Consider the following 21,568-nt stretch of genomic DNA (forward strand, 5'->3'; position numbering starts at 1 on the left):
AGGTATTTGAAGAGTACAATCATGTCACTCCTCAGTCAGAAGACTTCACCAAGCTGAACATGCTCGGCTCCTTCAGCTTCTCCTCAAGTGTTTTGTTCTCCATACTTCTTATCATACTCATTGCCCTTTTGTGAACTTGCTCCAACTTGTCTATACCCTTCTTAAAATGAGGCACCCAGAACTGAACTCAGTATTTCAGGGAGGCCTGAGCAGTGCAGAAGATATTATTTCGCTTGACTTGAAAACTATGCTGCTAATTAACGCAGCATTTGCTTTCTTTGCTGCAGCATTGCACTACTGGCTCATACTCAACTTATGATCAACAGTAATCCCAAGGTCCTTTTTGCATGTAGTTTGCTGAACTATGTATTCCCCATTCTATACCTGTGCATTTGGTTTTTGTGGACTAAATTTTTAATTTGGCTCTATTGAATTTTATTTTATTCTGTCCACTTCTCTAGTTTATCAAGATCCTTTTAAGTTCTTTTCCTGTCTTCCAGTGTGTTACCTGCCCCTCCCAGTTTTGTATCATCTACAAATTTGATATGGATTCCTTCTGCCTCGTCAATTAAGGCACTGATAAAAATGTTGAAAATGGCTCCAGGACAGAACCATTGCTGACTCTTTGAGCATGGTTTTCCATCATGTATCCATCTCATAGTGTTCCTATCTATTCCACATTTAATTAGTTTGCTAAACTTATTATGATGATCTTCTGAGATATTTTGCCAAAATCCAGATGACATTCACAGCATTCCCACCATCTACTAAACTAGTGACCTGACCAAAAAAGAGATATTATTTGGCAGGATTTATTCTTTATTCAGTGTTGTGATACTTTTCCTTGTATTGAGGCCAGGCTAACTGGCCTGTAGTTTCCTGGATCTTCCATTTTGGCTTTTTTGAAGAGAGGAACAATGCTTGCTCATCTCCAGTCCTCTGGTATTTCACCCATTCTCCAGGATTTCTCAAAAATGACATTGTTTCTGCAAGTACATCAGCAAGTTCATTCTGTGCTCTGCAGTGCAGTTTATCTGGCCCTGCTTATTAGGTTAACTAAGTGATTCCTGACTCATTCCTTATCAATCCTGCTTTGCAATCAATTGGTAATTAATTATTACTCTCTGTATTGTAAACTCATTACAGGTCTGGTTGCAAATTAAAAATTGATCTCTAATTACTTGGAGGGAGCTTTCATGTCTCTCTCTTTGTTCTTTCTGGGAGGTTTTGGGGCTACACTGTACTTCCGCTCCCCCAATAAGGTTATGGCCTAAAGTGTATGCACTCTGTATTTAAATAAATCAGGCATTCTTGTTCACCAAGGTAATCCAGATTTTTCACCAAGAAGCACTGCCAGAATCCTGTTTGTATTTTATGCATGCAAAAGTTCCCCTCTAAAAAAATGTTTGGACATTTTTGCCCAATGTGGACTGCCTGCATTTAGTTCAAGGATGCAGACCTGGAGTTGTGCACAGAGAGCTGTTGTTTTACATTGGGCTTGGCATTCTGTTGCATGACATTAAATTTCCCCATATCCATGCGTAATCCCACCCCATGACCATGGGTAACTTTAATTTTTTTGGCTCCTGTAATTGCATTGCACATACACTTCTAGCCCTGCTTTTTTGCATCTGTAAGAGATAGACGTTTGGTGTGATTTTTGGGTATCCGTATATGTCCATTAGAGAGCCAGTATAGTGTAGTGGTTTGAGTATTGGACTTGGACTCTGTAGCATTGACTCTGGAAACCAGGGTTCAAGTCCTGGCTCAGCCATGGAAACCCACTTGCTCTCAGCCTCAGAAAACCCAGTGATAGGGTTGCAATAAGTAAGAAATAACTTGAAGGCACATAACATCAACAGCAACAAAGAATGTTGACATTAAGAAATGCAGAGTTGTAAATAATAAGGCAGTGCTTCCTCCTTTCCCACCTCAACTATGAAGTTACTGTGTAGCTCTAGAGCCATTTTTCTTTCGGGAACATTGAATCATAGAGTTGGAAGAAACCTTACAGCAGGGTTTCTCAGCCTGGGTTCCCTGGAGTCCTAGGGTTGTGTGAGATGTTGCTATGAGAGATCATGATTTTTAAAAAATACTTTTTTTGAGCTCTAGATAAAATACGTTTACGCAGGTGTACCTGAGACCTGAAAATAATCTCAAGGTTCCTCCAGGGTAAAAAGTTTGAGAAAGTCTGCCTTAATGACTGTCTGAGCAGCAAACCCCCTGCTCAGTGCAGGAGACACCTGAAGCACCCCTGGCAAACAGCCATCTCAGTCTCTTTTTGCATACTTCTAGTGAAGGAAAATTCACAGCTTATTCTACAAACATTTATCCTAAATGCATTTCCTAATGTCTAGTTGAAGTCTGTTTTCTTGCAGTTTCAACCATTATACTAGACCACTCTGCAAGAAAAGAAAACAAACGTGCTCCATCTTCTGTGTGAGGGAGCTTTTCAGAGATCTGAAACCACTATCATGCCTCCCCTTTATCTTCTCATCTGCTGGCTAAGTACACCAGCTCTTTCAATATTTCCTCTAAGTTGTGGTTTCCAGAACACCCAGCATTCTATTCGCTCTGCTCTGGAGAGACTCACTTTATCAATATCCTTCTAAAACTGTGGGTCCCAGACCTGGACATAATATTCCAAATGAGATCTAACTAATAAAGCAGACTAGAGAAGAATTATTACTTCTTGTGACCTGCTGTTGCAGGTTAAGACTGTTTAACTTTTTAAACACCTGCTTCACATAGCTGGCTCATACTTAGTTTATAATCCACTAAGGCACATAGGTATTTTAAATACACACTGTTGCAAAAGTAGATGTTCCTTATCATATACTTGCATCTTTGATTCTTTTGAACATCTTAAATCCCATCTTACTAGTTTTGATTTAATGCTCCATGCCACTCAGATGTTTTTGGATTTGGCTCTTTCCTTCTATCTATAGTGTTGGCTATAGCTTGTAGCTTTATATTGATAACAAATTTGGTAAGTATATACCCTCATCCAGATCTTTAACATCTAAAAATGTTGGAGAGAACATCGCTGAGCCAGAATCATGTGGCATTCTTCTTAAACTGTGCTTCAGGTGGATGCCATGAACACTTGTTAAATATGATTGCTCAACCAGCTGTTTTATCACTTAACTGTAATAGTATCCATCCCACATTTTTCATCTTGTCAACCCTGTAGGATAGACTGCTGGCACAGTATTCCCTTGACATGCCAAACTAGTAATTCCATTAGGAAAAAAAGTTTGCTCGTTCCTAGTATTTAGCACGGTATTTTCTCAATGCTCACAAATTAACCTTTTAATAACCTGTTCTAGAGTTTAACCTGGTATTAATGTCAGACTTACAGTCTGTGATTTCCTGGGTCATATATTCTAAACATAGATAAACCAAACACACTACTAAGCCTACAAAACTAAAAAGGAACTGGGAGGGGGGATGAAATAATGGCTTTCACCTTTTCAACTAATGTTATATATGCAGAAATACCAAACTTTCTCTATAATCAGTCCCTTACCTTAAGTTTCTATTGTTAATTAAGCCTACCAATTTTGAGATTATACTACAGATTATACTACTATACCCTGCTGTATCTGTAAAAAAGCAGTTACACTGCAGCTTTCCAATCTTTCTTTAAAATTACTTAGAGATTTCTCTTTGATTAAGACAGTCAGCTTGTCAATTTCGGCCAAATCATATAGTTTCAATATCCAATCTTTCTTCATTGGGATCATCTTATCTTCTAATTTCTGCACATAACAGCAGTTGATTTTATACTGTTTTAAATGTGTTGTTTTAATGGGGTGGTTTTAACTGTACAGTATTTTAAAATTGAACTGTTTTTAGCTGATCTGTTTTGTTAGCTACCTTGAGTACCACTCTGGGAGAAAGACGCCATATAAATGAAATAAATAAATTTAACAAACTGAACATTAAAAAAAAATCCACCCATTAAAAGCCTGTTCCCTAGTCAGTTGCTCTGATAAAGACAGGTTGGAACTTGATGGCCCTTTTGGTCTTATCCAGCTCTAGGATTCTCTTATACCATGTCTGTCTGACTTTTGGGTGGGGGACACTGCTTTGTGGTGCTTGTTTAATTCCTGCATGGAAGTTGGTCTCTAGAACAGTGATTCTCAAACTCTGGCCTTCCAGGTATTTTGGACTTCAGCTCCCAGAATCCCAGACCACTGGCCAAGATGGCTGAGGCTTCTTGGAGCTGAAGTTCAAAACACCTGGAGAACCAGAGTTTGGGCATCACTGCTCTAGAGCAAGGTGCTTGAGAAGGTACTGTTCAATCCCACTGAGACTGCAGAGTGGGGTTCCTTGGGATATGATCCTGTCTCCCATTAAACTGTTGAACCAGAGTGCACTATCGTCAGTATGCCAATGCACACAGCTCTGATTTTTTTTCCTTTTTACCTTGCAAGCAAATGTAGCATTGAATATGCTGAGTTGGTGCTGGTCTTGGTAAGTGACTGGATACAGGTCAGCACATTTAAGCTCAGTTTTGGATAATTCTGAGACACCAGTAATGTGAATGGAGTGCCACCAAATGGAGTGTGCACCAGTGAAGGAGCAAGTGCACAGCTTGGATCCATCATGGTCATGTCATTGGAGCACAAGTGGCCTCTGTGGTGCAAAATGCCTGTTAACAGCATTGACAAAATGGGGGTGGCAGCCGTTTCATTTCCAAGCTCAATTCAAAGTGCTAGTTTTTATTTAGCTAGCCATTCATGTGAGACTTAAATACCCTAAGCCTATTTAGATCTGTTAGGTCCTGGAAGTTAAGCAGGGTCAGCTCTGATTAATATTTGGATGGGAGACTGCCAATGGATACCAGATGATGTAGGCTCTGTCTCAAAGGAAGGAACTGGTAAAATCATCTATGAGGATTCCTTGCCTATGAAAATCCCATGAAATTCAGACCTGAAGGCACATGCACAGACAGAACATTTCATGGTCTCAAGAAGTGTCTTTTCTCCAAAAAATGCTTGACGTTTGAGGCCTTACAGATGTCATGAAGATGGCAATGCAAGAGTGGTTCTTTTCTGTGGTACCTCACTACCCATCCCCAATTTATGGATGGCTCTTCCCAAGGAAGCTTCCGTATGGCTAACTTTTATCATCTTTTAAGCACCAGGCAAAGACTTTTCGAAAGCTGTTGGATAGTTTGGCCTAGCTTGGGTAGATATTTTCATCATTTACTTATACTGGGTGCTGGATGTTATATGCGTGGATGTATTGTGACATTGTCAAAATATGTTTTTATAATTTATGTAGTTTATGAATTTGTGATTATATTTAGTAGTTTGTGTATGTTATTATTGTGTAAGTTGTTTTGGGATGCCTTTTGGATGCTTGAAGCAAGACATACATTTGATAATCTAAACTAAGGGGCGAAACAGACGCCCCCATTGCAGCGGCTTCCTGGTGGCTTGAGGGGCATGTCATTTAGATGACACATGCCTCCAAGCCAGCAGGAAACCTCAGTGAAGCCAGCCGCCCAACCACACGGCAGGCGGCTTTGCTGTGCTCCAGCGGCGCGTGTTTATATGTCATATACCTCAAGAGTACCACAAAGCTGTGGCAACATTGAAAAAGTCAGCTCTTTACCAGCTCACAACGGAGTGGATTTCTGCTGCTTCTTTTTAGGCCAGCAAAAAGCCGGATCAGGGCTGTGATGTGTGGTTGTCGCAGCTCTATTCCAGTGATCAAAGGGATGGCATCAAGCCACCCCTTCAGGGCCATCTGTTTTGGCCCTAAGAAATCAGGAGTGAAGTGTGCTTAAACTTAATACATATCACACAACACTTTTTTTTTTTATTTCTGATGATCCCTATCTCATTTCAGAAGCTAACTTTAATCTCTCCTTTCTGCAGCTTCTGCCTCTGTTCACCCTCTTATTGACCCACTGGCTTCTGGGTCGCATCTCACCCGGATACCCTACCCAGCTGGTGCCATCCCTAACCCACTTCTGCCACATCCACTCCATGAAAATGAGGTGCTGCGCCACCAGCTTTTTGGTAAGAACTGAAATACAGAGTGCATGATATGCACAAAGGTTTTGTCAGGATTGGGGTCTGCGAACAGAATGGCCAGAGAGAATGGAATTGCTAACCCGAGGTTGGGATTCAGAAAATAGATGGATAAGAAAAGTGTGGGGATGGAGAGGAGTCCAGGACTGCATCACAGACCTGGATGGGAAGCAAGGTTTATGTGGTTTTTAAAGTAAGTCTTTTTACTTTGCCCTTATATACATTTAAAATATTTGCAACTTAAGTAAACTCAAAGCAAACCTGTCAGGAGGTTTTCTTAGCAAGATTTCTTCAGAGGGGATTTTCCCATGGCCTTCCTCTGAGGCTGTGAGAGTGTGACTTGCCCAAGATCACCTAGTAGGTTTCCATGACCAAGAGAAAGTCCTAGTCCAACACTCAGACCACAACAACACACTAGTTCCCTTTTTTACTTTCTACTAAGAAGTAAAAGGGGAAAAATCTGCAGGAAGGAATTTTCCCTCAGTTGCTTAATAACATTAAAGCTACTGCAGACTTTGTGGTCTGATCAGTGAGTATAAAAGCACCGAGATGATTCAGAAGCACATGACAATTTATTTTATTGAACTTATTCATTAAAGCAAATTAGTTTAATCTTTCCAATCTGCTTGTATTAATGGGTCTAATAGGAGACAACTGGCAACCAGAAGAGAGGCAGTTGGACACCTTCAGATCTGAGTTGAAGCATTGGGGTAGACACTGTGTGCCCTAAAGGAAAGGGGGCCAGAGGAAGAGTTGCTGAGAGGTGAAAGGAGACTGGCAGTGCACCTTTGTCTCATCAATTTTTGCCCTGCTAATGGAACTCAATTTTTATTTTTTATTTCCTGGAGGTGGTCAGAAGGAGAAAGGCTTGGTCTGCATTAATGCGTCTCTAATACCACTTGAATTGAGAACAACCACATATTGGCAAAATACAGGCTTCGGACTAACATTTTCTCCCTTGTATATGATTTTAAACATCTTTGCCTGAAGAAGACATCACTGTTTGGTGGAATGTGGGTACTATTGTACTTTGTCTCAGACCGGAATGCAGAAGCAGGAGTTTTGGCAGGTCTACCTTCTCTTCTTGCCTCCCCTTTATGATCTTCTGTCTGACTGTTCAGGGGAGAGAAGTCATGATGTTCCCCAGGAATGTCTGGCCTCCCCAGGTAGCTGTGACCCCTTGTACAGATCAGTTGTGATTAGTTGTTGTTCTCTTTTCTTCTTCTCCTTTGGCTGCAGCTGCCCCGTACAGAGACCTGCCTGGCTCGCTGTCTACCCCAATGTCTGCAGCACATCAGCTCCAAGCCATGCATGCACAGTCTGCAGAGCTGCAGCGCCTGGCCCTGGAACAGCAGCAATGGCTGCATGCCCACCACCCTCTGCATGGCGTACCACTCCCAACCCAGGAGGATTACTACAGGTGTGTGCGGATTGTTGTGGGGCTAGAAGTGGCCCATGTGTGTTGTTGATGTTTTTAGGCAGGGTGAAGGGGACAATGGGGTCCAGGTAAGAAAGTAGGCATGTTTTAAGTTAAGCTTCCCGTCTTCTGCCTAAATCTGTGAGGAATGAAGATAAATGTTATTGAAAGCCTTGGGGTTAGGTGAGTGTTTATCAAGGGTTCTCTGGTCAAGAACAGTGGATAAGCTTTCCAGAGAGATCTGATCCACCACTATCAGTCTGCAGCATAATGCGCAGGACAGAAATGAATTTTAGGTCACACAATGAGTGCTACTCATGAACTAAGTCAGAGGCCTAGAACTGTCTCTGGAATCTCTTCCACAGCGTACTGGAGTTGCTTGGCAGAACTAAAGTGGACAGCATTCCTTGAAAATAGAGGCTTTTAAAAAACAATATTGCATTGGTTCAAAGAACATATACATATTCCTTTTTTTAAAGAGAGACTCCCATCTGCTAACTATTCTTGGCCATTACATGGAATAAGGTTTTAAGTCTGTTCTCCAAAAGGAGGAAGCCTGTAGCATTGTCCTACTCTGAAAGCATGCCGAAAGTTCAACAGGTGCAGACTGTGATGGTCCCGCTGTAAGTTGGCACTCAGTTTCCATGATTTCCTTTACTGACTTTATTGACTTCCCACTTGCTTCTGGGCACAATTCAGGGATCTATTTTTGACCTTTTAAGCCCTAAATGGGTTTGTGTCTGCTGGACTGTCTTTTACTACATGAACCTTCCTATTCCTTGAAGTAACCCTGAAAGGCTCTTTTTCTCCTACACCAATTAGGGCGATGGCTACCAGAGACAGGGCCTTTTCTGGGTTGGTATCCAAATCTCTGACCCATGCAGGAGAGCAATCCAGCAGGAAAGTCTCCTTTACAAACTCCTTTTTAAACAAATGAGGAGAAACTGGGCTTTGTGCTCGTCTGTGACTTTTGTTTGTTTCACTAAGTGCCAGGTGGGTTTTCCTCCTCCAGCAGAAATATGTAATTCTGCAGGCCGTTCCTAAGGGCCTGAACAGACAGATCAAAATAAAGCTGCTTTAGGTCACTTTGGAGGTATGCTGTTTAAATGACCTATGCATCTTAAGAGGCCAGAAGCTGCTCCAAAGCTGTGCTCGTCATTAGGATTGGAGCATGGCTTTGGTGTGGCTTTTGGACTCTTAGGGTGCATGCATCATTTAAACAGCTTACCTCCAAAGTGACCCAAAGCAGCCTTATTTTGGGTGTCTGGACCCTAAGATTTCTTGAGCACTCAGCCACATGAAAAGACTGCTAAGCTATTTTACAGAGAAATAATTATAATATCTTGAAATTAGTTTTTAAAACTATACAAGTTGGTTGCGTTCTGTTCAACCATTCCATTCGGTGTTTACTTGTTCTTTCTCTCAGCCACCTGAAAAAAGAAAGTGATAAGCCCCTTTAGATGGATTCCATTCCCCATGATGACTTCATCACCCCTTTGCTGCTGCTTCTTCTTTGAGAGGAAAACCAACCAACCAAATCCTGGGGCCAGAAGGAAGCTGCACAACGACACAACTCCCAGTCTCTATCAACAAGAGTGACGGAACTAGAACAACTGCTGTGTGGAGGGAGGACGGGTGGAAAAAAGGAAGGACAAAGAGGGTGTGAAACACCAATTAGGACGTTTGGCAAATGGCTCACCTTTCCCTTGTATCCAGTAAGTGATGGTATTATCCCCCATGTGCCTCTTCTGTGCCCTTACCCCACCCCAAATCCTTGGGCACATCTGGCTAATCAGCAGGAACTCAAAGCATGATGGACTAAATACACCTCTTTCCACACCTTGATCGACAAAATCCAGAGGAACAGTGCATCGTGGAACTTTGCTTGAAGGCATTGTTGTGTTCTTCCTCAACCCTTGAGAGACTGAGCTAAGTCAATAGGTGCGTAGCACCGTGTGAGTATCTTCGGGGGCTGCTGTCTTTTTATCCATGCCTTGGTGATAGAGGAGAATGTTACAGGACTCTTCTAAGAATGGCAACTCTCCTTTCCCCTTTTGTCCCCTGGGCAAGAAGAGATCAGCGTGGCCAAGTGATGCAAGGCATGGTGGGACTTTCCACAGTTGCGGCCGCCCCTTTCCTCTTCACCCATTCCAGTTGATGTATTCATGCACATCCCGTTAGACGTGGCAGTTTTGCGTAGCAATTTGTGATTCCTTGACTTCCCCGTGTGTGTGTCTAATCTCACGGTTGTATATCTTGATCTGTCCTATATATTTACATAAGAACATTAAAAGATACCCAACTATGGGAGAAAAATCTCCCTACACACCCAGTTCCCCCACATTCTACTAATTTATATATAAATTCAGGTCTTAAGAAAAAGACAGTCAAACAACTACAACAGGAAGCCTTTTGGAAACTGTTGTGTTAATTTTGTGTACACATAGGGACTATTATCAAGTTTTTGAAACTATTTCTTTTCCAGAGTGTGGAAGTGGAACAAGACATTGGAGACAGGTTCATTTGCTCTAGAGGAGAGCAGGAGGTGCTCTGGCTTTCCCTCCTGCTTTTGCAGATTTCCTTCCTGATGTGTTTTGGCAACTGGGCAGAAGAAGCCCGATAACGCCAGCATCTCGGATAATAACACCAGCATCTTGCTCCTTTGTTTTGGTTCTCTTCTGTACTTCTTTGGCATAAAGGAAGATGGTTTGTAGAGAGCTTGTGAGGGTGAAATGAAGGAGCATTTTTAAAGTAACATGATGAGAAGCAAGTTATTTTATCAGTGAAAGGAGTAATGGTTTCTAGTTACTTTTTAAAGTTACAGTGTTTTGGCAAGAATTTTTCAAGCTCTTTTCTCAATCCCACCCAAACAATGAAAGAAAAAAAACTAGTGTATTGTCCTGTTTCTTAAACATGAATGAGCAATGTCAGCATTTATTTTTCAAACATTGTACTCAGTATTGGGAGCAAATTATTTTTGAAAGGTAATTTTCAAAGCTCTGGATTTGTGCTTATGTCAACAGAAACTCCACTTTTGGAAGGGAAAAAAAAAGGAATTTAAGAGGGAAATTGTTTTCCTCTCTGTCTTCAACTTTCCATTATGGGCCTGTGAGGGTGGGATGGTCCACTATTAAAAATCATTGGGTTCACAAAATTTTAGCAAGGTGCTTCATGTGGTCTCTCTCCAACCCTTTCTGTTTTTCCTGATTCAGTGTTTCATGCACAGCACCTTGAACCAGTGATTTATACATCGGGGAGTGGGTGCACACCCAGGGTTCTTCCACACTACACAATGACAACACTGTGATTCCACTTTAACTGCCATGGCTGCATTCTATGAAATCCTGGGATTTGTAGTTTGCCCAGAGGCACGAGAGGATCTCTCTGGCTGAGGATGCTAAATGTCTATCCAGGAACTGCCAATCCCAGGATTCCATAGGATGGAACTACAACGGTTAAAAGCAGACTGGTAGCAATTATAATTGTGAAGTGTAAATGGGCCCCTGCTGTTCTCATCCTGCAGAAAATCCTTGAGCAGGGGAGTCTGTGGTCTAGTTGTCAGGAGGATAAAGAAGAATTCATAGTACTTGCCCTAAGAGCAGCAGCCATTCAAACAGCACCTCCTGACAAACCAGATTAGTCTATAGATCCACAATCTAGGACAGGGTGATGGGGACAACTTTGATATTGAGCTGAATTGGGGGGGGGGGGGGGGCAAGACACTAGAGACAGGTTCAGTTGCTCTAGAGCAGAGTGAGAGGTAGACTACAAACCTAAAATAAAATACATAATAGGGGGGGATACACCACTAGGAGAAACAGGACAAAAAGTGAAGGAGGTTATTCACTTGGTCCATAATATCAGGGGGTACCCTCCATGTTGTTTAGTTGGAATTAGGCCATGGCATGGAGGGCAAAAGGCAGCATCCTGTATACCAGGATCTCACTGCACTGCAGAAAGTGGCAACCTACAGGAATGGAAAAGTAGGAATGAACCTATTGGAGGTTTCTTTAAGGAGAGCAGGTGGGAGGACAGAACTGAGATCATAGTTGGAAACAATTTCAAGCAGCAGAGGTATGGAAAAGCGAGACAAGTAGGCAAGACAGAGGGCCTTGCAGGATCCCTTGCTGTAATACCTGCTGTATATACCTGTGTGGTGACTTGCCTCTTTGACTTAGAAGGGGAGCCAAAACGCAAGGTGGGTTGTGTGTATAGGCGGGGATGGTATTTGTGAGACTGTTCTAGGAAGCCGGTAGTGTCTGAGCCTATATGGTAGTGGTTTTGAATGTTGAGATTATGACTGGAAATCAGGGTTTGAATCTTTGTTTGGCCATGACAACCTACTGGATCATTCTTTCAGTGTCAGAAGGAGGCAAAGACCTCTGAACAAAAGCCTGAACAGATTTTGCTAAGGAATCAACCCCCCCCCCCCCCCCGATAGCTTTGCTTTGTGTGTGCGCATTGTGTGCCTTCATCAAGTTGTTTCTGACCATGGCAACCTATCACACGGCTTTCGTGGCAAGATTTGTTCAGAGGTTTGCCATTGCTTTACCAAGGCTAGGAGAATGTGACTTACTCAAGGTCACCCAGTGGGTTTCATGGCCAAGTGGAGATTCAAGCCCTGGTCTCTGGGGTCATAGGCCAGCACTCAAACCACTATGCCATGCTGGCTCCTAGCTTCACCTTAAGTCAAAAATGGTTGCGACAGCTGGAGAGTGAAGAAAGCAGACATAGGAAGAAAACCAATGCGGTGGGGAAGGTGGAGGGAGGTAAAAAGAGAGGAAGACCCCATGCCAGATGGAGGGACTCAGCCAGGAAGACCATGAGTCTGTGCCTGCAGGGGCCGAGGAGAGGCAGACTTGGAGGTCCCTCATCCAAAGGGTCACCATGGGTCAAGGATGTGGCCATCTAGGAAGGGAGCACCACCAACAAATTACAAAAGGCCTTGAAGGGCCAGCGGTCCTTACTGCCAAGGAGGAGAACAACAAGGCACCACAAAATGGAGTCCAAAACAATAGGGGGAGAATAGCAAAGTGTCCCACACTATGTATCCCAAAATACATGTACTAAAATCTAGTGATACTAGAAAACCTTGATGTATCAAATATAGATAGATAGATAGATGATTGATAGATAGATAGATAGATGAGAGAGAGAGAGAGAGAGCTATCAGTGAAACTGCTAATGAAAAGTCCAATATAGTCCAAATCTTCCAAAGGTCTGCTGTAAACTAAATATGGCAGCAGCTAAATGTAGGGGGGGGAGACTTCTTCTTGAAGAATGCACCCAGTTCTATGGGATCTTTGTCATCAGATGTGATTACAAGACCATTCACTAATCCATGGTAATAGATAAGAGGCAATAATTCAAATAAAATGGCGATAATTCAGTCCAGGAAGGTAGTACAGGTTCATAAAGCCGTTTCGACATCAAGGTCTTCTTCAGTTGAGACAATAGACATCTCTCTAGACTTAAAAATTATAAAGTGATGTTTCCACCTTGCTATTCCATTATTCTAAAGAGACAAAATCAACAATATTAAATGCAGATTAGCCATATATATATATATATATATATATATAGAAACCAACTGTATTTATGCCTTACTGATATCTTACTACTGTTTTGGACTACTGTTAGTGGAACCCTCTTGTCGTGTTTGGATTCCACAAAACGGAGGCCGTTCAGGAAAAGTGTAGTGTAACTAGTAGGGCATTAGCACATGTCTATAAAAGCTCAAGACACTAACATATAAATGTGAATTCATGCTCAAAATGGAGGGTGTTTTGGAACTCCTCCTGGAAATAAAAGGGCTGACATGTAGGAGGAAGGAGGCCCTCTCTGGCTACCATGAATGGAGGACATTTTGGGATTCCTCCTGGGCAGAACGTGGAAATGGAGGACATGCTTTGGAAGAGGAGGTGGCTGGCCATTCTGGACCTCCTAGAGCAGAGAGGCCCAGACTCTGGCCCTCCAGGTTTTTGGACTTCAGCTCCCAGCATCCCACACCATTGGCTAAGGTGGCTGAGGCTTCTGGGAGTTGAAGTCCAAAACAACTGGAGGAACAGAGTTTGGACGTCATTGTCCTAGAGCGTCCCCTTGACATTGTTTAGCCTCCCACTTCCGGCGATTAATGTTCTTCCTCCGTCTCTGAAACTCCGCCCCCTCCTCAAACCCCTCCCACCCAGGGAGCGAAAGGGCGGGGCTCCGCGCTTCTTCCAGCCCGCCTCTCCTCCTGGAAGCCATGGCTCCGCCCCCTTTCCTCCCAGAACCCTCTCCGACCAATCAGAACGAATTGTTTTGCATATAAGACTTAGGCCGCCCTAGGGGTCCTTTTAAAGGAATTCGGGCTTCTTTCTCGGAGGAAATACGTCTTTTGTGTGGTTTGGGATCGAGGCCTCGCCAGGAGCTGCCAGAATGGAGGCGGGGAGACGGCCTCATTGTGCTCGCCGTGACCTGTTTGGTCGTCGCCATCAAGTAGTCCTAAGGCCGCGCCCAGCCTTTCCCGACAGTGATTTCAGCTCTTTTTGTATTTGTCCAGAAGGCTTTCTGCGCTGAGCGGAGAGCCACCCCGTGATTGGTCGAAAAACAGAACATAGACCTTGTAAAAAGTAGTGAGGGAGTCTCCTTCTGCGAAATGAGAGTCTCTTGTTTCTAGCTCCTCCTCTGGTTTACAAGGGCTGCATCCACCACATCGGAGTCAAGAGACCCGGTTTGGCACCGCTTTGTAGTGTGTGTCTTGGCTCAAGGCTATGGAATTCTGGGAGTTGGAGTTTGTTTGTTGTGGGCCATTATTATTATTATATTTATTTATATCCCGCCTTTCTCCCAAGGCTCAAGTCGCCTCGGGGTTTTGCAACTGCCCCAGGCAGGATTCGAACCCTGGTCTCCTAGCGTCCAAGTCCAACCCTGGAACCACTCAAGTGTTTATTCCCATAGGAAACCAGCCAGACCCCAAGAATAACACCAAGCGAGAGCGTCCTCTGGACTCTCCTGGTCGGGGGGGGGGGGGCACAACGGAAAGATCCGCCCTAGACCAAGAGATGGCCGCACTACGCTCTTATAGCGCTGCTATTCCACTTTTAATTGCCGTCTGTTGCATTCTGGGACTTGCAGTTTAAGGAGGGGGCATTTAGAATTCTCGGCCATAGGGCTCTTAAGCCTCGCTGAACTACAAATCCCACAATGCAACAGGAGCAGTCAGAGCAGTCGAGGTGGAATACTGGGGAAGGAAGGGGGCGGGGCCTCGGGTCTCTTCGTCGTCTTCCTGGTCGTCCTAGGCCTTCTTATCTCAAAGGCGCCCGATGTCGAGCCTCCAGCGCCCGCCCGCCTCCTCGGCCTCCCCCGCCCCGCCGCCTTCCCTCAGCGCGGAGCAGGCCAAAGGTGAGTGCTCAGGAGGCGGCCCTGAGGGGCGGGTGAGGCGGGGGGGGGGTCACGCTGACGTTGGCATGGAAACCCCTGCCCCGGAAGCTCTGCCAGCAGTCACGTGACAAGGCTGCACTCTCTGTTTTTACCTGCGAGCAATCGCTAGGCCCTCCAGTGCAACTCTATGGTTACCACGTGACAGACATTGACCATAGAACTGCGCTGGAGGAGCCGTAAATGCCTAGTAGAGTGTTCTGTCTAGGAATCTCTAGGTCCTCCAGTGCAACTCTATGGTCACCATGCGACAGACATTGACCATAGAACTGCGCTGGAGGAGCCATAAATGCCTAGTAGAGTGTTCTGTCTAGGAATCTCTAGGTCCTCCAGTGCAACTCTATGGTCACCTCGCAACAGACATTGACCATAGAACTGCGCTGGAGGAGCCGTAAATGCCTAGTAGAGTGTTCTGTCTAGGAATCTCTAGGTCCTCCAGTGCAACTCTATGGTCACCATGCGACAGACATTGACCATAGAACTGCGCTGGAGGAGCCATAAATGCCTAGTAGAGTGTTCTGTCTAGGAATCTCTAGGTCCTCCAGTGCAACTCTATGGTCACCTCGCAACAGACATTGACCATAGAACTGCGCTGGAGGAGCCGTAAATGCCTAGTAGAGTGTTCTGTCTAGGAATCTCTAGGTCCTCCAGTGCAACTCTATGGTCACCACGCGACAGACATTGACCATAGAACTGCGCTGGAGGAGCCATAAATGCCTAGTAGAGTGTTCTGTCTAGGAATCTCTAGGTCCTCCAGTGCAACTCTATGGTCACCACGCGACAGACATTGACCATAGAACTGCGCTGGAGGAGCCATAAATGCCTGGTAGAGTGTTCTGTCTAGGAATCTCTAGGTCCTCCAGTGCAACTCTATGGTCACCACGTGACAGACATTGACCATAGAACTGCGCTGGAGGAGCCGTAAATGCCTAGTAGAGTGTTCTGTCTAGGAATCTCTAGGTCCTCCAGTGCAACTCTATGGTCACCACGCGACAGACATTGACCATAGAACTGCACTGGAGGAGCCATAAATGCCTAGTAGAGTGTTCTGTCTAGGAATCTCTAGGTCCTCCAGTGCAACTCTATGGTCACCACGCGACAGACATTGACCATAGAACTGCGCTGGAGGAGCCATAAATGCCTAGTAGAGTGTTCTGTCTAGGAATCTCTAGGTCCTCCACTGCAACTCTATGGTCACCACGCGACAGACATTGACCATAGAACTGCGCTGGAGGAGCCATAAATGCCTAGTAGAGTGTTCTGTCTAGGAATCTCTAGGTCCTCCAGTGCAACTCTATGGTTAAGATCTGCCAGACACTGGCCATAGAATTGCTCTGGAGGAGCCATAAATGCCTAGTAGAGTGTTCTGTCTAGGAATCTCTAGGTCCTCCAGTGCAACTCTATGGTTAAGATCTGCCAGACACTGGCCATAGAAGTGTTCTGGAGGAGCCATAAATGCCTAGTGGCGTGTCCTCTCAGGGAATCTTGCGATGGAGGAGCTACAAATGCCTAGTGGAGTATTCAAAGAATTTCTAGGTCCTTCTAGTGTGACTTTGGGTTAAAGTTGACCATAGAGTTGCACTGGAGGACCTAGATATGCCTAGAAAGAACATAGTACTGAAATCCATGAATAATTAAATCTGCAAAAGTCAAAGCCGCAAATGCAGAGTTTTGCCACAGTTTTGTCTCAACCAAGTTTCCCTTGAGGCGAAGGGGGGAGAGAAGAGCAAAGGTCGTCCTCCCTGCAAAATTGAGGACCTTCCAGGATAATGGAGGACATGACCAAATAAAGGCTGCAAACACTCATAGAAATATAATGTTGTTTCCTAGGGTTTATTGACATTGTTATACATATAGCTGTATTTTATTATGGAAGGAGTAGGAGTGGAGAAAAAATATTTAGACAGAAGTGCTATTTATTATTATTATTATTATTATTATTATTATTATTAATCATTTATTTATAGAGTGGCATCCATGAACATGGCACTTTACAGACATTTACAGAGTAAAACATTTAAAACGTTTTAATTATATAAAATACTAAAATACAATGGTTGGAAAACGCACACAGACATCATGCAAAACAAAACACAATAGCAGTGCAGATAATTGAATATACTAAAGATATAAAACATGGCAACGCATGCTCTTCTTGCTCTGTAGCTCCAACATGACTGGTTAGCATTCTGCCTGAACCCTGGTCCAGTGTGTGCGTGTAGCGGAACCAAATGGTAATGCTGCAGACTGTGAGTGAGGAGGTTGTGCAATAAACAAACCCTTAATACATACGAAGCCAGCATATTTAGAGTTGGAATCATTGGAGGGTCTTGCCTCAAGAAACCCTATTTCTGGGCGGTGGGGTGTATTTAATGCTTGGCACTCTTTCTCAGACAATTATGAGATCTGACCATCATGCTTCCCATCTGTCTTCCTGGTGTTAGCTCTTTCATCTGTTCACACTGACAGGTTTGGGAGTGTTGCGGGAATAGATTCATGACTTTTCTCCTGTCTTCCTTAGTGGTTCTGGCTGAAGTGATCAAGGCATTTGGTTCACCAGAAAATGCCCAGCGCATGGAGGAAGCAAGGGACAATGCCTGCAATGACATGGGCAAGATGTTGCAGTTCTTGCTGCCAGTGGCTACCCAGATCCAGCAGGATGTGATCAAAGCCTACGGTTTCAGTAATGATGGGGAAGGTAGGTTCAAAGTGCCGAGTTATTTGGAAGTGGAGGGGAAGAGATTTGAGAGCTTTTGTGTTTGTGGGATAACACAATTCAAATTATGTCCTACCTGATTGTCAGTGGATGGATGTCCCTTTCCTCAGTGTAGCTAAAGGAGACCTTCCAAGTAGATCACACAATCTGAGAATTGGAAGAAAAGCAGTAAAGTGTCAACATCACAGTTAATAGATTGTTTTCATGCTGTTTACCTTTCTTTTTCTAGGAGTCCTAAAATTTGCCCGCTTGATAAAATCTTATGAGACCCAGGACCCTGAAATTGCAAGTATGTCTGGAAAGCTGAAGTCCATGTTCCTGCCTCCGATGACACTGCCTCCCCATGGGGCTGGGACAATGGGTGTTGCAGCATCGTGAAGCTCGTGGTCCTTTCGTTGTTTGCCTGTCTCAAGGCCATGGTCCAAAGCATACTTCAGAAATAATCCAGTTTGAGAATTGTTTTAACTGCCCTGGTTCAGTGCTAGAGAATCCTGGGAACTGTAATTTATTGTGGCATCAGAGAAGGCTAAATGTCTCACAAAACTACAGTTCCCAAGATTCCCTAGCATTGAGCAAAGACAGTTAAAGTGATCTCATACTGGATTATTTCTGCACTGTGTTTTGGACCTATGTTACTGCCTTGCATCAATGTTAGTTAAGCAGACTTGGGGCATTCTTTCCTTCTAGTTGCATGTTTTTGTTAATATTCATGTGTAGTATTCCTTCTGTGTTGTGTATGATTTTTTTGTTGCATGTGGGTAAAAACTTGTAAATATTTCCCTGCATTTTTATGACTTGTTGAGCCTCTGAGCTGGACATTTTCAACCCCATGGTGATAAACCACGGCTGATGAACGTGAGTCAGAACAACTCCAGTGCTGCCACCATACACACTGTCTCTGTTTTCTGTATGTGAGCACACACAGCTCTTTACTAGCATCTTCCCAGGCTCAGGATAGTCAGTGTGTCAGGGTCCTGACTTGCTTATGGAAGTATAACAATAATTAGAACACATACCAAGAAACTAGAGACTTGAAATTTTGTGCACATAACCCAAGACAACCTAATAATGATAGCTGTAAATTAAGTATCCATCCATCTCTTTTGAACAGGAGAAAATAAAAGGTGTGTTAAAACAGTTATTATTATTATTATTATTATTATTATTAACCTTTATTTATAAAGTGCTGTAAAAGTTATGGTGCTATTGTTCTGCTATAAACCTGATTACCACATAAAAGTGGATGCAGAAGAGAGATTTGTCCATGCCTCCTTGGAAACAAAACAATAATTACACCTCAGAAATCATTTTACCTCAGTATAGTCCGCACTGCAGAGTGAGCAAAACAATGTAGACAATGTTAGTTCTGTTTCTCCTTCACATACATGAATCATCTTTGGGACTGCTGGTGCTAGATATCCTTGGAAGTCAGAAATGTTGCAGAATTCACATTGGTGGTGTTAGTTCATATGGGGAAGATATGCTTTAGTACTTCAGTCATGATCTTAGCATCCCTTCTGAAACCTGAAACTCAACATGGCTTTATGCCTTGTCACTAAAAATGTGTGGAAATGGGTCAGTAAACACAATATGAAATTGTAATAGAGACAGGTCTTACTTGGCGGAGCAAGCTGAGTTGCATCTCAGAACAAATGCTGGATCATGGGAGTGTCATTGTCTCTTTACATACTTGGGTTAGTGATCAAGGGACAAGATTTCTGAGATGTCTAGGAACATTTTATCTAGACTTACAATGTGTAATAAGATGGAAATTGTTTAGTGGTATACATATCTAAACATCTCAAAATAAACGGTTATCAAAACGGTAGTGAGTAACAAAAATTCCATTTGATGACATTTCTCCAACAGTATTAAGATGGCTGAAAAATAAATTGATGCATCATCTTTAGAAGATGGGCCTTTGATATAAAGTACAAATAGTACTGTAGACTTAACAGTAAATATAATAAAATTTCTAAGCTTCTCTTCAGATACAAAGTGATGTGAAGTAGTGGGAAGAATCTTTCCAAGAATATCTTGTCCCCTGCTTTCTGAGAAGCTGAGTCTTCCTTATGAGAGATGGCAAGTTTGACAGTAAAGTGTCTTATGGTTGTCATACGACAGTAAACTGCAAATACTGAAAGGGTTATTCAAACATGGAACACACAGATGGCTGTTTCCTTGCTATTTAAATATAATTGATGCATGCTAAAACAGCATGCTTTATTATAGGTTGGTGAGAGGATACTAATTTTGCCATGGAAATGACCCTAAGTAAGGACTGACACTCACCAAGGCAGTTAAACTGGTATCGAAGGCTGAGGACAATATTTGTTTGCTTGTTTATTATCCTGCCTTTCTCCCAGCATGGGACACAAGATGGCTCACAAAAACCACTGGTGACACAGGAAATCAGTATTCACAGATTTGATATATTTTCCATTCATGAGAAAACAGCTCTGCTTCTTGCCCTTCATTCTGAATTGGCCCAGTTATTTAGCTGTTAAGTAGGGGAGAAGATACGGCATAAAATACTGTTTGACAACACTGAAATTCTGGACCATGCCAACCACTACCATGTCAGGATGCACAGGGAAGCCACTGAAATCCACAAACATCTGGATAATTTCAACCGGAAAGAAGAAACCCATAAAGTGAACAAAATTTGGCTACCAGTCCTGAAAAATAGCAAAATGAGGAATCAGCAAACACAAATAGAAAACCATTCAGAGTCAAGGGGCTTTCCCAGCTGATAATTGATCACCAATTAGCAGACATTAATCCTTGTTTGCATTAGCCTCCCAGCCTGAGGCCAGCCATCAACAGAACAATACAGATGCAAATCACTCCTGCATTCCCAGGCTCACACAGTATATATAGACCCAATTTTTCCAGGCAAAGCATTCTCTGAAGATGCCAGCCAAAGATGCTGGCAAAACGTCAGAAAGAAACTCTGCTAGAACATGGCCATATAGCCCGAAAAACCCACAAAAAACTATGGGGGAGAAGACTTGACTTCCTTACCTGCCATCTTTACAGATAAGAGGAACATCAAGGGAGAGAGATTTGTATTGAGAAACTGGTGCAGGGACAGGTTGGTCTATACTATGTCATGACCCCCTTCAGATTGGAGCCCATGAACTTTTTGGGTAGATGTTAGACAAAAGAGAGAGCCATCATGGCGTAGTGGTCTGAGCACTAGACTATGACTCAAGAACAGGGTTCGAATCACCACCCAGCCACAGAAACTAGGTGACTTTAGGCAAGTCATACTCTCCCAACCTCAGAGGAAGTTGAAGGCAAAAGGAAACCCTTTGGTCAGGCCTCACCTGGAATACTGTGTCAAATTATGGGGCTGCACAATTCAAAAATGATATTGAGAAGCTGGAGTGTGTCCAGAGGAGGGCAACCAAAATGGTGAAGGATCCAGAAGCCATGCCTTATGAGAAGAGACTTAGGGAGCTGAGTATGTTTAGCCTGGAGAAGAGATGGTTAAGAGGGGACATGATAGCCCTGTTTAAGTACTTGAAAGGGTAGAATTCTAAGAAATAGCCTTGTTAGTCTGTAGAATCAGTTCGTAGAGAGACCTTGTAGCACCTTTAAGACTTACTGAAAGAAAAAAGTTGGACTTTAGTCTACTTCCTCAAAAGCATCTGAGGAAGTAGACTAAGGCGGGTTACAAACCGCCGGGTTGCGGTGGTCTCCCGCTGCCGCCGCTTGCAGCATCCGGGAGCTGCAGCTGCCACACCGCGGGGCTCCCGGACGCTCCGAGGAAGGAGTGCGGAAATCGTGCTCCTTCCTGGGCCCCGGAAGTGGCGCCGCGAAGCGCAAGGTGCACTTTCGCGGCGTCACTTCCACCGCGACACGTCTGGACGCTATGCGTCCAAGACGTCAAAATGGCGGCGGCCGTGTGGAACGGCCACCGCCATTTTGTGCACGCGGAGCATGTACTAGGGTTAGGGGGGTGCG

The 21,568-nt window shown here is 43.7% G+C and overlaps 2 protein-coding genes and 1 non-coding gene across 12 annotated transcripts in view; all 3 read left to right on the plus strand.

Moving 5' to 3' along the window:
* The window catches only part of LOC149323454 (atrophin-1-like), an 82,336-nt gene extending 71,718 nt beyond the window's left edge, over positions 1-10,618 (plus strand). For all 9 annotated transcript variants that reach the window (XM_089488948.1, XM_089488950.1, XM_089488946.1 and 6 more), the window contains 3 exons: positions 5,892-6,035; positions 7,287-7,467; positions 8,891-10,618. In XM_089488948.1, coding sequence (XP_089345074.1) covers positions 5,892-6,035; positions 7,287-7,467; positions 8,891-8,924 — 359 coding nt within the window. In that variant the 3' untranslated portion in view covers positions 8,925-10,618. The remainder of the gene's footprint in view (positions 1-5,891; positions 6,036-7,286; positions 7,468-8,890) is intronic.
* Positions 10,619-13,874: 3,256 nt separating this feature from the next.
* LOC149323455 (protein C10-like) lies at positions 13,875-18,740 on the plus strand. 2 transcript variants are annotated; one of them, XM_089488956.1, is made up of 3 exons: positions 13,875-13,941; positions 17,405-17,581; positions 17,829-18,740. In XM_089488956.1, coding segments are annotated over exons 1-3 (327 nt in total). In that variant the 5' UTR covers positions 13,875-13,940; the 3' UTR covers positions 17,978-18,740. The 2 variants fall into 2 exon arrangements, with proteins under 2 accessions (XP_089345082.1, XP_089345081.1); XM_089488955.1 differs by lacking the exon at positions 13,875-13,941 and adding an exon at positions 14,679-14,847.
* Positions 13,974-14,035, plus strand: LOC149323456 (U7 small nuclear RNA). The gene has a single exon (XR_016279538.1). It is a non-coding gene; the product is annotated as a U7 small nuclear RNA (small nuclear RNA).
* Positions 18,741-21,568: the final 2,828 nt, after the last annotated feature.

The sequence above is a fragment of the Sceloporus occidentalis genome, unplaced genomic scaffold, assembly GCF_023333645.1.
Source record: "Sceloporus occidentalis isolate IW3139 unplaced genomic scaffold, rSceOcc1.0.p SCAF_1, whole genome shotgun sequence".
In the NCBI taxonomy this organism is placed as follows: Eukaryota; Metazoa; Chordata; class Lepidosauria; order Squamata; family Phrynosomatidae; genus Sceloporus; species Sceloporus occidentalis.